Genomic DNA, 15862 nt, shown 5'->3' with positions numbered 1-15862 from the left:
GATTGAAATAAGGCCTTTGGATATTTTTCAGTTAGGTGTCCAATACAAAAGTAGGAATAATTTTTTATTTTTTATTGGTTTACCGTACATCAAAAGTGGGATGACAACTTGGACGGTTTGACTTGACGAATTTATATTCCTATTTGGAAGAAATTTCCAAGTGGCTGCGTATCATCCATCACAGTCTGCCAGAGTATGAAAGTTGTTTTTTAGCATGTATGTTTGAACGCGCCACAAGGCGGCGTTCTTACATCTTCTCTCCAACCGTCTGTAAGGGGAAAAGAAAAAGGGCAGAAAGAAGTTGCTGAAGAATCGGCCAAAGAGGGGGGGAAAGCAGAAGAAGAAAGAAGAAGAAAGGAATGTCGAGCGAATCGGAAGAAGAAGCTATTGGGGATGATGAGATCACCGTTGAAGGAGAAAAAGAGTCATTTCGCAAGGTTGTCAGGAAGCGATTGTCCGAACGATCTGAGGTTTCTCTCTCTCATCGTGGACGCGTTTTGATCCATTTTCATATAGACGGTAGTGATTATTTTGGGAAATACAACGGTCGGGACACGTTTTTCCCGCTCTTCTTTTTCGTCACCTCTGATCAATTCAATTACTAACAGTGTGTTTGGTTGCACCAAATCGTGAAATTTCTTGATATTTGGTGCAACCAAACGCACCCTGAATGTTCGTTTGGCAGCTTGGATTTGGAATTTTACTTGGGAATCCAATTCCAGGATTCGAAATCCCTGAGATTTTCATTTTGTCAGATGTGCTTGGCAACCTGGATTTTCAATCAGTGAAATTCAGAAACTGTGTTTGGCAACCACGATTATAGAGAGCCATTTGTATTGTGACCGTTGGAGAGGATTGAAAATCCAAAGAAGAATTGCAAAGCGGTCTTTTTGAGTATTTCAAATCCTACACCAAATTCCATGGGGCCAAAAACAACGTTTTCGTCTGGATTTGGATTCCAAATCCAAAAGGCCCAAATTCAAGCTTCCAGACGACCCCTTGTATTGTTTGGCGGCAGAAATGCGGAAAATCTCGATCTGTCATATTGTGGTTTTCCAAATCTGCATCATCTATGGCTACTGAACAGAATAGTAACTATAAGATCTGTTTTGTTTTCCCCATTGGGTACATTCAAACGTGCCTATTTCATTCTTCCTTGTCAGATTGGAAGAGATGAAGACATCTTATCTCTCTCTCTCTCTCTCTCTCTCTCTCTCTCTCTAAAAAAGTGAAGAAATCTCCTTCTTTTTTTTTTTCAATTGTTTTGTTTATTTCATCCTTTGGGATTCACAGAAAGTTGCTCAAACAAAGGAGATATTGTCGAAGCAAGCGGTTCATACCAAGGAGATCTTGTCAAAGCAGGCTGTTAAGATTGCAAAACAAGCTGAAGAGCATGAAAGGTTTATCAACAAGGTGCCTTCTTATTGTTTTCCTACATCTTGAGCAGTTTCATGGTCATTGTATTGGCAGGCTTCGTTTGGGCTGCTCTTATGCATTTCACTAGTTCTTTTGCCGTGATGGATGCTTATGTTTGTCTTTTTCCCATCACTGTAGTGTTATAGCTTTATGGTTTTATTTCCTGATTGGTTTGGGCATGGCTGTATTTGCTATTCAATTTTTGGGTGAATATGCCAATGGATGTTTGTCCCCTTCTCCATTAATCTTGATTTCAGTGCATTCACTTCATTTCCTAATTATTTTTAGTGACGGTCTCAATAGGTATTTGTTGTTGTTGTTGTTGTTGTGTGTTTTTTTTTTTTTTTTTTTTCCTCCTCACATTATTTTCATGGCCTAATAATTTGAATATTGGTTCTTTTCATTTTTGTATTAATCAGGTGGCTGCTTAAATCGACTTTCTTTTGGATCGTTTTATTTTCATGTCATCACGTGAAATCTATAGATCATTTGGCTAACCATTTTTTAAGATCGTATTGATGAGCGTTTGCGGATTTTCTTTTTATTTTAATCAATTTGATGATTTCATTTTCTCTAATCATTTGGATCTTTATTGGTCTTTTCTTTAATGTTGATTTCATCACATATGTTAATCTCATAATCATTTTGACAGGAGGATGACCTGGAGCAACTAGCTTGATGTCTAGTTACCATCCAACTAGCACACAAGTGCTAATATGTAAAGTGAGTACAACATTCTATCTGTCCAAAAGGTTGGCTCCTCCACGAAGCATGATGAAAACCAAGTTGAACCACTCATCTGGCCATGTGTAGCACACAATGGCTACCACCAATTTGATCCAAAGTACATGTCTGGCCCACTTGATGAGTGGATCGACCCATTTTTTCCACTAGGCGATTGTCATGCTGGGCCAATCTTTTGGACAGGTTGGATCATGGTATTAAAAAACGGTTACGTATCGGCCAATATGTAAAGGAAACAATCACCCTGTTAATTGATATGGGGGTGAATCAATCCGTTGTAAAGCAGTTGACAGTATTGGCACCTTACAGGGCTAACATGGCCGTTATAGGGTGATACAGTCATAAAGGGCCCATTTTGTTTTTGTTTTTTTTTGTTTTTTTCAATCCACTCTTTTTTTTTCTTCTTCTTTCTTCATTTCAACCATGAAGGAAGCTTAAGAACTAATTGTAAAGTAGATTTTGGCCTATTTTGAGGATGAAAACACATTTTGAGTGGGATCCGATGAATTGAAGCAGAGTGGACCATTTCGGAAAGTATTGGAGGAAGGTGTAAAACATGCTTATTTTTCATTTTCCATCTTCTTTTTTGTTGTATTTATATGTAATGGGCCCTAATCCACCAATTTATGAATGATTTGTGTTCAATTAGGGCCAATTTGTTAGATTTTCAATCAAGCTGACACTGCCTACCAAACAACCTTTTTACAAAAGAATGGGCCCGTTATACCCCCCCTTCCCCCCCCCCCCCCCCCCCCCCAAAAAAAAAAAAAGACGAAGAAGAAGAAGAAAAACATAGTAAAGATCCTCACATATTTTAGAGTTTTGTCAATAAATTTTGAGATATTTTCCCCCCAAATTTCTTTTGGCTGTTACAAGGCTGTAGCGTATTGGCCAGTAACGTTATGTAATACCTTGGTTTGGATGTCATATGCCCATGACATGTTTGTTGTTACATGCTAGTTAGAATGTAACTTAACTTTTATGCTAGTTATATTTTGGACCTTCTCTTTGACTGGTTGTATTTATAGATGTTTGTGGTGAGTGCTTTTCCCTTTTTGATGTCAATTTTGTTCTATTCTTTTCATTACCCATCCATCCATCCATTATTGTCTTTGCATTTCTTAACTGTTTGGTTGATTGTATCAATGATGGCTTTCTTTCTTCTTTAGTTTGATGTTGCCACTTGTCACATTCAATACATTTTATAACTCATTTAGGTTATTATATGGGTGGATTTCCTAAATATTTTATGTTGATTTCATTGCAATCATTCCTCATCTTTGGGGTGATTGGATTGATGGGCGTTCTTTTCGCAAATTGCTTGGGTTATTGTTTGACCTCTTGTTTTATTTTGGGAGCCACTATCTACATCCACACCAAGTGTCAAATACAACACCCCCCTCTCTTGTTTGAAACAGCATTGTATAACCAAAAGTGGGTAAGATGGGTGTATTTTGCAGTCAGGATGGGTGCCACTACCAACTAGCCTGTGGGAATTCTTTTCGTCCGTATTATATGTAATTTTGTTGCATTCATTTCATTTCATAGATAATTGTGTGTGTGTGTGTGTGTGTATGTGTGTGTGTGTGTGTGTGTGTGTTTTGGTTCTGATTTTCTTCATTTTCTATTTTCTGAGATTTAGGTGACGCATCTCTTGGGGGTTCTTGGATTTGGTGCAATTTGCTTCCTATTGGGAGCTAGTAAGTTTTCTTCAAATACCTTTTGGGAAGTTTTGTTCTTGAATCCTCAGAGATTATGTATTAATAGTCTTTTTTTTTTTTTTTTTGGTTACTTTAATCTTCAGGACCACAAGATATACCATACGTGTATTGTTTGTTCTATGTTACGTTTGTTCCATTGCGATGGATCTACTATCGGTTCAAGAAATGGCACTACTATCTTCTGGTGAGCACCTTAAGCATAGGTCTATCACTTGATGATTTTATTTGTTTATTTACTATTTTTAACTTTCTGCTCCTCAAAACAGTCTTTTTGTTACCTTGTTCTATTACTAGAAAGGATGCAGAAATCGACGAGTATGTTTACGATATAATTAGAGCCAGGTAGATGAAGCAAGGATTTGCCTTTGGAGTGTTGCGTAATTCATCCATGTTGGTGAAACTTAGGGAAAAAATTTCATTCGACAACTGTTTGACTAACTGAGAAAGCAACACGAGCAGAGGATGAGTGTTGTTGAGTAGAGGTGAGAATGTTGAGATGGATGTGAGTGGGGAGACCAAGAAGGATAGAATCAAGAATGATGTCATCTGAAGCAGCCTAGTGTAGCAGAAAGTGGAGAGATTGAAGCGGAAGAGAAGGTAGAAAGAGAGAGGAGAAAAAGTTTGAGGGCAAAAAGTGAAGGGTAATTTTGCATTTTCACAAGTGAAGAGAGAAAATACTTGTCAAAGTTAATTGATAGAAAATAGTAAAGCACAAGCAAATTACTTCAACATCCTTGAAGTTTTGATGAAAGATGCTTTTGGAAGGGTATTATTGTATTTTCAAGGGGTTGGAGAAAATAGAAAAGAAGACTAGAATTGGCTTCAAGTAGTATAGATATGGATACTACTTGTGGACGATGCCGGAGTTGGTCGATCATCTTCTGTGGGCCTGCCATGGAGTGGCCGTTGTTAAATCTCGTAGAGCAGTCTGGAGATTGGTAGCTATGGCTATTTTCTGTTTTGCGTGGAAGTCTTGAAATGGTCTGTGTTTTGAGAACAAGGATTCTTCAGTTCAAGAGGTCATCCACTTCGTTAAAGCAGCAGTTTTAGAATGGGCACCTTTTGTTAAGGCAGCTAACACTGCCGATCTTTCCGTTTTTTACTCTTTCTTAGCTTCGTTGTTCCTCTTTCCTCTCTTCCGGCAGGTCCTTTTATATAATTTTCACTTATTCTTCAAATAAAAAAGTATAGATATGGATATAGATATAGATATAGATATAGATTTATGGAAAATAATCAAATATATGTTTCTTAGTTAAGGCTGGATCCTCTTCAATGCCCTTAGAATAAGCACATCCTACAACCATTGTTTGATGGGCGCACTTTGATGTTTTCATGGCATTCAACATGTCCAAAAGGATCTCCTGACCGTGAAATTGTATGCCTCAAATATCAGGCCAATCCAACTATCATGTAGGCACCATGTGAATCTGAGGTTTTTTATATGGTTTGGTCCATTTTGTTGTTTTTATGCTATCCATCTTGTGCATCAAGTTATCTGTACCATGATGATTGTAGTTCCAAAAATTCAGGCCTATAAAATCATTAGGTGGGCTACACTTGTGGAAAAAATGAACAATCAAAAAAAAAAAAAACATGTGGCAGCCCACACGACTGTTGAATTGGTCAAATTTTTATGGCGCCCTCCACCTGCAACGCTTGTAGAATAAGCTACGTGATAAAAAGTCCACCTTCCTAATCATTTGAATTAAGGCCTCTTAAAAGCGATACATTTAACAGTTGGTTCGTCCACAATTCATTAGTTAAATACCCTTAGCATGTTGATGAAATATAGGTTTTTAGAAGGTTATTTTAGTATTTCATAATGACCCTCTTCAAAAGGGTAAAATTACCAAAAACTGTATACACTTAGTAGGCAGTGTATTTGACTGGTAGAGGCAAAATTGGAGAGGAAAATGGCTTGAAACTCCCTTATATGTATGTATGAATGTGCGCGCACAGCTGCACGCACACACACATTTATACTACCATTTAGTAGTGCATAGAGCTTGCTCTTTCAAGACTTTCTCATTCAAAAAATACCCTTGTCAATTCCCCTTGATCACCAAAATACCTTTGAATGAATGTGGTCGTAAAAATTTTAAAAAATATCTTAATAAATGGAAAAAAAATTCAAAATCTCTCTGTGGGAAAAAAAATTCAAAATCTCTCTGTATGACATCCACTTCGTCCATTAGTTGCGCCAGATCATGTTAGGAAGGGAACCCAAATATCAGGCAGACCCTAAACTCCATTGTGCCACCCAGGAAGCGGTGCAACAGGGTCGCCCACTAATGTAACTTGCCTGGGGCCAACATGAAGCTTGTATGCGATTTGACCCATTCATAAGGTGAGTACAACCAAGATGAAGGGAAACAAAAATATCAGCCTGTCCAAAACTTCAGTGGGCCCCAAGAAGGTATCTGCGATTAGCATCCTAATCCCACTATTTCGTATGTTGTGGCTAGCTTCAGTTTCCAATTGCCTGATGTTTGGCCTCACATCTCGCAAACTTGATGGACGGAGTGGATGTCACACAGACTTCACAGTGAGGCCCCACATAACTTTTGTTGCACGGGCTTTTTTGTGGGGAAGGTGCATCAGTCGGTTGGGCGTCTTTCGACGAGTGTGTTTTGCCTCTATTGCAACTCAGGATCTAGAGTGTGTAGCTACTGACCAGGGCTCGCATCTGAGATGTTCTGATGATCTCGAACCTCCATATTCTTCTAGAATAGATACGACTTAATCCCATCTTCATGTCGCAGTGATGTTTCTAATCAATTAGAGTTGAATTCAAGCCAAAATTTGCTTTTCATTGTTCTAAATTTATTCATAGATAATGATGGCTAGAAACATCAGTCTAACGCAATAATCTTATGGTAGCCTGTATAGTATAGAAGGCATGACATGGATGGATCTGATCATCTAACCACTCAATATGTGGGTCCCAGTGGTCAGCGACACATGCTGGAACCCAAGTTGTAGAGGCCGTATCCTCTACAACATTTTTAGAATAAGCTTATTCTACAATAGGGTGTGTGGGGCCTACCTTGATGTTTACATGACAACCAACCCATCCATCATCTGATCCCTCTCATATTCTCCTTGTAGCCCAAAAATGTGGACGATCTAAAATTTAGGTGGGCCATACCTATAAAATCATTCATAGAACCTCTAAAAGCATGTGGTCTAGCCACTTGAGTTTCCAAATGGTTTGACTTTTGGGATGTCCATCCATCATTGTGGTTCTCATCTTCTTAATGGATTTGATGGCATATGGAACACTTTGGGTCCACCAACAATATGCAAAGATTTAATGGTGGGTGTTCCCATCCAACTTTTTCCTGCATACCCACTTGAATCTTGTATCGGTCTAATTTTTGGGTTATAGGGTGAGGATGAAGCGTCTCACCTTATGGGGTGAATTGGATGTGTTTTAAACATCAAGGTGGTCCCAAACACCGCATTGTAGCATAAGCTAATCCTACAAATGTTGTAGAGGATCTAGCTTCTGTAAGAGGCAGATTATATACAAGACTTCTCTCAATTTTCTATTGACTCTTTCCTTTTTTGAAAAAGAAAAAAAAATCTTGGACTCATGGGAGTCATTTGTTGGTGACCCAATAGGTGAGATGGTTGAGCTAACTCAATTGTGTCCTAGGTTGACTCGTCGAATTGGCAATCTTTGTTTATATTATTATTATTATTATTTTTTATTTTTTATGATAAGTATGTAATAAAGAATTAATTTCTGGACTAGGCTGGTCAACCCACCAAGTCCTGAGTCAACCCAACTCGATAACAATTTGCACCCGAGTTTGAGTCTAGGTCGGCTAACTATAGATTGGATGTAGGACTGGAAGCTTATATAACACCTTATTTATGCAACGCGTAGAACACCCAAGCTTTGCGGGGCCTACCATATTGTTAATTGGTGTTGGCTATATGAATCCTGCTCCGCCATCCCACTTTGGGATGTCATATTGTTTAGATTCATGATGAAAGTTATGGTATAAGTTTGACGCTGGCTGCCACCCTGACACAACCCTCCAAGCTGGGGACTGACAATGAGAGCCCAAAAACTTCCAAAGGCGCAATGTAAGACTATTACATAGCCTGATAAGTGGGAATCACCATAGATTATCTAGACTTAAAATATCTATGATTAGATTGCAATAATAATTGTTGTGAATGCAATTTAATGGACAACTCACTATTTTATGTAAGTATATGCATGCAACACCAACCAATGATTAAATGAGGTCTCGGAAAGTAACTCAGCTGGATATTGAAACTGGTCCGACAAATCCTGAATCGTCCGTTTTGTCCCGTATTGTTTGGCATCGGTCTCGTATCCGTTTGGTGACTCATATTGTTGTGGACTGAAAACCTATATTACTGTGAAAATGTTTAAACCATGATCCTAACTTGATCCAAGACCGTGAGTTTTTTTTTGCCCCCTGAATTTTTAACTGCACTCGAATCATGTATGATCTGGTGATTATGGCCTATTATGTTGAAATGCAACAAAAAGAAGAGAAAATGTCATCCTTTACTCTTTTTAATGTTCTTTCCTAAAGCAGTTTGCTCCACTTCGATTTGTTGAATCCTGCTCAAATCTTGTGTTTTGATTTAGATCCAAGTTGCAACGAAGAAAAAGGGAGAAAAACATACATACACACACACACACATATATATTGAAAGTGGGCCTTCATTTGCATATTGGTCCATAACACATACGGGGTAGGTGTATCAGTGCTGATATAGTCCTTATCGGCCAATACAAGCTGATAGGGCCATCAGTTTTTTTGGTTGGAATGCCTTACACCCTTTTTCATATCAGCATCAGCCAGCATGGATAAGATTTACCAGTATCAACTAATACGCTTCTACCGTATTGATTGATATGATCTGGATATTCAAAACCATTGTAGGAAATAAAAAAATAAGTGAGAGCAGGAGCATGAGTCCAAATTGTGATTTGAAGTGGGAGGAACACCTTGTTAGAAGGATCATGCAATTAAGCTTCAGACCAGAAATCTCAAAGGTGTCGAGGGTGTTAGTGCTTCAATTGATCTGTTCTGACTCCTGCATCACTTTGGGTTGTTTTCAAAGCACCCCTGATTTGAGCTTTGACAAGGGTCCTGATTTGAACACTCTTGTTGCTGCAACCTCTGCGTGGGTTTTGGCACCACCAAATCCCAATTCTCAACTACAAAGCTAATTTCAAGATATGGTAATTCACAACTTTTTTGCATGCTTCTGCTTTTGTTTAGGCTAAATTCTAGCACTGGATTTACAGCCTGGACTACCATCAAAGCTTAGTTCAATAGTGCCAACCAAATGGGTTTTCCATCAGGCTTGGATCTATGCTTCAGAACTCCATGCACCAACAACATTTTTCAATTCACATTGAGAAAGATAATGAAATACCCGACACTGATTTAGTATTGATCTATTGCAGTCTTGTGCACTGCTCTAACTGTTATTGGGATTTTGCAGGATTTCTGCTACTATGCCAATACAATTTTCTTGGTCATGCTTCTTTTTTATCCGAGAAATGAGAAGTTTTTCATGGTTTGCTTCTCATTTGCAGAAGTAAGAACACATTTATTGTCCATTTTTTCCACCATTACTGCTGACACAAGTTAGTTCTCTGATTATGACTTCTGGTTTATACAGGGACCATTGGCATGGGCATTGATCGTTTGGCGTTGTAGCCTAGTGTTTAGTTCTGTTGACAAAATCGTCAGTGTCCTGATACATCTGTTACCTGGTGAGTATCCAACATCTTTGTGATGCTGGTACTAGTGTTATGCTTATCAAACAAACCTATTCCTGCACTTTCTAAGCATGCATTTTTTCAGTCACGTGTATAAACTTGTCTCTGAGAAACCAACTGCTTTTTAGCAAATGGTTTTTGTTTTTCTTTGTATAGGTTTTGTTGGGATATGTGAGGCTACTAATTATGCATTGCTTCAATTTTTGGATGTGTTTGGATGCAATTTTCAACTGAACTGCAATTAATAGTCTAATAAAGTGTGACAAAAGCAAATTGTAATATCCTCCCTACACATTTATATTGTCTTGGTCAAATTGCAATTACATTACTTTCAAGTTGGGACTTGAAAGAGAAATACAGTTTGAGCAAGGTGTTGCATAATGGTAACGGTGGCCGTAAGCCACTGCTGCTGCTGTTACAATACAGGAACTTGAAAGAGAAATACAGTTTGAGCAAGGTGTTGCATAATGGTAACGGTGGCCGTTGCTGCTACTGTTACAATACAGGCCGTGATGGCCATTACAGTATTTTCCTTTTCAATTTTTTTTTTTTTTTTTGAAGATCGGTTTTGGACCATTATAGGACTGTTACAGGGCCATTGCTGGCCACATACGGAGTCGTTACAGGCCATTTTTTCTGTACCAGCTGTTAAGGCCATTTCGGCCCCGTAATGTGTAATGGTTACCACCGTTACCTTTACGTAAAGCCGTTATGTAACCTTTTTGGCATACCATGATCCAAACATACCCCTAGGCCATGTTCGGAAACCATGGATTCCATGCTGAACAATTGAAAAGGAAAATGTTTTCCCTTTGATGTGACAATCTGTTGTTTGGATAGCAATGAAAAAGGGTGGATTCCACCAAACAATCATTACAACTTTTCATAATTTGGATTCTTGGCACAAGAAACTACGTTAGTAAGAGGAATATGAGATTTCCACATGCTATCCAAACAGGAACTCAAAATTAGAATCCATGCCTCAATAGGCGAATGGCCTACACCATAGGTCTGCTCCCTACATGTATGGGTTCGATTCCCCTCCTTGGCTTTACCCGATACACGTGGTTGTGGGTGATTGTGTGTATCCGCAGGGATTAGTCTCACTTCAAAAAGAGGTGGGGACACCCCGTGTCTTTAAAAAAAAAAGAAAAAAAGAAGAAGAAAGTTCTCTTGTAAATCATCATTGCATAATAACTATTTTTATTTTTATTTTTTTTCTTTTCTTTTCCCTTGGATTCAACGTATCCAAACATGCCCTTTGTTCTTGTTCATGAAGATGCCTTATATTGAGAGCTTGGAATAACCCAAACCCTTTCAATCATGTCCATAGGACTAGTTCGGGAAGTAAATATTTGGACCAATATGATTTGAGTATGAGGTTTATTCATTAAGATTATTGAGATTATATTGAAATCTATATATACCTCTGTAGTACCATAGATATGGAACTATGCTATGATTTTATGAATTAGATTAAAATTTTCACTTTTTTGTTAGGTAATGATGTTGGAACTACATCAGCTTTGAGAGAAATCTGTTTGCAGACTTTTTACTATTTCTTGTTATAGTTTTTCATGGACACCAAATGGATCATCCCTTTTCACTTGAAGATTGGGTTGACCCATCTACACAAGAACCTTGCCATTTTCGATAGAGTATTGGTCAAAATTCAAGTTGGTCTATTGATGTAATATTTTGATTTCACTCACCAAATTTCGATTGCTGACCATTTTATATCTAACCATGCATTAGGTAGCCACAAATTGGATGGTTATGAATGTTCAATAAGTGCGACTTACTGAGTTACGCTTCATTCACAATGGAAACCATGGTTTGGAGGGTTTAGACCGGCATGCATGGTTGCGATGTATTAGGTGGATAGAAGCAGTGTTCGAAATATCGGTATCGCGTTATGTATCGCACCCTTGGGATACGGATACGTATCGATTATCGCATGGGATATATCAGTTGCAACGTTGTTATTGGAAACATTGGAAATTGGTTGAAATTTTCAATGAAATTTCAGTGATTGTTAAAAAAGTCATCAATACACACAAATCAAAACATTGAAAAAAAAAACAACTGCACATAATAGGTTTTCTTTGTATGGGGTCCTATTCTATGCATTGTCTAATTGAATTGATGCAAGTATATTCAAAGTTTATTCATATAATTTATAAATGTAAGAAGACGCGTGGAAATACAAGCAATGCATTCAAAAGCAAAAGAAGAATCACTAAATCAGGTTACATACATGTTTGATTTTATGTTTGGACACAAAGATTGCAACCGATTTGCGAGAAATTGGGAATTTTTTTTATTTTTTTTCAAATTTCCACAACTCGGTCCTTCTCCTCCAAATCTCAAAATTGAACCTCTCAATCCATGATTTTTCATGCAAAACATGAAAAAATATGGATTTGTAACAATTCGACACTAGTTTAACATAATTTACAAAAGAAAAAAAAAAGGATTGAAAATAAAAAAATGCTCACCGGAACGAACATGTGGGATATATCCCACTACTTGTGCGTTTCGTATCGCACAGGTGGGAAACAAGAAATATCGTGGGATATATCGGCCGATATCGTCAATATTTAAAACACTGGATAGAAGTAGAACACAACTTACAAAATTGCTTTGAACCATAACCAGTCTCCAAATTTGGCAGGGAACTTAACATTAAGGGCCGTTTGGGCGGGAGTAAATGGGGGTGAAATGCCTTTTTTAGTTCCCTTGGAGAGTCGCACGTGTAAGCAAAGGTTCTGCTACGCACATGTCTGCCACACACGTGTCACGCTAATGATACTTCGAAACAATCCAATGATTGCCTACAACACTACAATCACACCAAAAAATGATCCATACCATCCAACATATGGCCATATAAATGGACAGTTTAAAAAAAGTTGGCAAGTTGCTTGTTCGTGATCCTTACATTTGTGGCCTACCCGAGGCTTGAAATTTCCTCATTTTTTGCTAAAGTATATATTTCAATGGGCTTGTTACAATCATTCTATTAAATATCGCATATGTACATTAAGTTGGGATATTAAAGTTGATTTAGGATATCACATATTCCTGTGAATATATTGAAAAATTCAAATGCATTCCAATTCCTTCCATTTACTCCTGTCCAAACAAAGTATTTGGATTTTAAATGCATTTCATTTACTCCCATTCAAACACAACCGTGTAAGCTATTTACTCCCAATTCATTTACCTCCATTTACAAGCTCCAAAATGGGACTTAGGACTACAATGTGAGGATAGTTCACCACCATAGTTTAGATTGTAGTGTTCCATCTACAATCCATTTGGCATACATTTATTGGAATCAGTATTATCCAAACAGTAGGCTAGTTTGTGGATGGAGCACAACTCAAAATTAAATTGATCAAATAATGTTAACCATCCGATCTTGTTCATAGTATTTGGCGTATTGATGGTCTTAGTTGGACTTGTCCATTTGACACTGTTTTGATCAGAAACGTGCCATAGAGATTGGAATATCTTATATTCGATAATAACAGAAGAAGTTTGAACCAAGAATACTCATCGTCAATTATTTCATTAATCTGGATTCTTATTACATTCCTCATATTGCCCTTGATTATAACACAAAGTACGATTAATTATGAAAAGATTAAGTGACAGGTAAATGTAGCCCAACAACTATTTCGGCAGCATTTCGGCTTGTAGAGTATTCGTCACATTGACAAAATAGTTATGCGGGTTTGGAACCGTCGCAATAACAAAAGAGTTATGCGGGTTTGGAACCCTAGCTTCACACCAATACGCATAAGATACACATAGGATAATGAATCCACGATGAATCTACATAAGATGTGCATCAGATGACGAATCCAGGATAAATTTGCGTGAAAAACATAACATTTTGGTCGTGCGGGACCTCTGTTGTGCGGTCGCGCCAACATTCTCTGTTGCACGGTCGCACAACAGGTATGTCGTCGCGATAACTTCTCCATCTTCCTTCTTCCTGCTCCGCAACCTACTTGATACCTGAATTCTGCATGTTTTTGACTCCTAAAGCTCTCTGATTTTTCCACTGTCCAAATGAGAAGAGCAAAGGGGTATTTATAGGCTTTTGCACGTGTGAAGCCCCATATACACGCCACCTAACTCTATTGCGTGGTTGCGCAACACTTATCTATTGTGCAGGCGTGCAACTCTATGTTGTGTGAATTCCATACTAGCTCAGTTGCGTCGTTGATCTCTTTATTTCGTTTCGCTTCCTTTCCCTCTCCTCCTCTTTCTTCAGTTGCGCAATTGCATGACTTTGCGCGGTCGTGCAACATGGTCCTATTATGCGACTGCGCAATGAACTTTGTGCTCCAATAGATGCCCCCTAAATCCTCATTTGAATTCTTCTTGGAGAAATGCAAATGGGGGGTCGACCCTCTATTCGTGCAAAAACTCTTCTTTTCATAATCATTCGTTGTGCAATCGTGCAACACACACTTGTTGCACGATCGGGTCCGTGCAACAACCAGTCGTGTATCGCGGCCTATATAAACCGGCCACCCTTCGTTTCAACCTCGCTCTGGCTTCTCTCCTATTCTACACCAAACCTTTGCGTGATCGTGCAACAAAGCCACCTTGCGTGACCAAGCAATTGACTGCTTTTGCGTGATCGCGCAACCTCCTGCTTCGACAGAAATTCCCCGAAGTCCCTAGACTCCGCGCCAAAATTTCCTTTCACACCCTTCCTTTTTCACGCCAAAATGGCAAAGAGTAAGAGGACCCATGGAACCGGCCAAGAACTCTCAACTCTTTCCCACCAAACTCCTAAGAGTCAAGGAACGAAATTGCCGCGGAATCCCCAGTCTTCGCAAGAAGATGATCGCCCCAAAAAGAGGGTTAAAACGACTACTAGCCACCATCCTTATTCAAGGAGCCAAGTCCTCAAGTGATGGACTTTTCTGACAGGATAACACATCTGGACAACCTCATCCGCTAGGCTATAATCATGGGGGAGATAGAAAGGGCTATGAAGTAGAGTGGGAAGATTGGTTGATGGCCGCTTTGAATCTTTGGATGGATAGCTCTAGGCCATCCATTAGAGAAACCAGCCCCCCTCCCTCCTTTACAAAGAAGAAGCCGTCAAAGAGCAAGGGGCAACAACTTGAAGAAAAGATCTAGGAGTTTAATAAGAAGCACCTTCAAAACACTTGGGACAGTGTGAAGGGGCACCAAGATATGATCAAATTCAACAACCTTACAAGGACGAGATGCTCATCATTCCGATGAACCTCTGTTGTTGCCTTTCAATTCTCTACAGCGAACCCATGGACAGGATGACACACAATAAGATCCTCTACACAACCCATTGGGCCATGAGGGGGCCCTAAATCCTGGAGGGTCTTTTGATTGACAGGGGTGCTTGGCAACGGACTGGCAAAATCTCTCCCATGAGGTTCTTAATACCATGGTATAACCCTCACAACCTTTTCGCCACTCATTTCTTCAAGACCACACAACAAAGCTTTCGTACCTGAGACTCCCTGTGGGGTACAGAAGAGTTCCAAACTCGTGGCTTCTTGTCCTCGTGCAATTACTACTACACTTGGGCTAAATCAATAATTTAGAAGCATTCAAACATCCTGATAAAGATCGATCTTCTCAATGCGATCGAAGTCACATCCGACTATTTCTGTAGAGATGTGACCGTATTCAAGGGCTTCTTGAACTATTGGTGCCCTACCACCAACCCCTTCCACCTTCTTATGGGTCAAGTCAGCATCACATTGTGGAACCTTTACAGAATGGCCGGTCTTCCCATCATAGGCCGTTTCTTTGATGAGTACGTGCCCACAAATGAGGAGTTTGCCCACTTCTCTCTCCCACAAATCGTCAGCCGAAAGTCTTAGGGACCGCCATAGAACTCCTTAGAGAAATGGCGAAGTTTCCATATATCAGAAAAGTCTCAACCTCATATGGCTTGCGCATTTCACAAGAGCTTCAGTATGTTCTTTTCTTTTCTTGGTTCGCTAGCGTCTCATGTACTTCATCATTAATTCTCATCAAACTGTATTTCTTTTGATCTTACAACTTTGCTGGGAACCACACCCAAGAACTGAATGGTCTACGATAGAGGATCAAGAGCCCAACAGAATACAACAATTTTGGTGATCTAGCCACTTTCTTGGCCTATTGGCTCAACTTGTTGGTATTC

At 39.0% G+C, this 15862-nt stretch overlaps 1 protein-coding gene across 3 annotated transcripts in view; it reads left to right on the top strand.

Annotated features, from left to right (window-relative positions):
- The first annotated feature begins 224 nt into the window (after positions 1–224).
- The window catches only part of LOC131248805 (glycerophosphocholine acyltransferase 1-like), a 31868-nt gene continuing 16230 nt past the window's right edge, over positions 225–15862 (top strand). The window contains exons 1-6 of one of the 3 annotated variants that reach the window (XM_058249268.1): positions 225–470; positions 1294–1413; positions 3803–3860; positions 3965–4065; positions 9384–9479; positions 9564–9657. In XM_058249268.1, coding sequence (XP_058105251.1) covers positions 360–470; positions 1294–1413; positions 3803–3860; positions 3965–4065; positions 9384–9479; positions 9564–9657 — 580 coding nt within the window. In that variant the 5' untranslated portion in view covers positions 225–359. The remainder of the gene's footprint in view (positions 471–1293; positions 1414–3802; positions 3861–3964; positions 4066–9383; positions 9480–9563; positions 9658–15862) is intronic. The other 2 variants (XM_058249267.1, XM_058249269.1) reach the window with 2 other exon arrangements.

The sequence above is a fragment of the Magnolia sinica genome, chromosome 6 (assembly GCF_029962835.1).
Source record: "Magnolia sinica isolate HGM2019 chromosome 6, MsV1, whole genome shotgun sequence".
In the NCBI taxonomy this organism is placed as follows: domain Eukaryota; kingdom Viridiplantae; phylum Streptophyta; class Magnoliopsida; order Magnoliales; family Magnoliaceae; genus Magnolia; species Magnolia sinica.
Note: the sequence above shows the minus strand (reverse complement) of the source record. Positions and strands in the feature narration are given on the sequence as shown.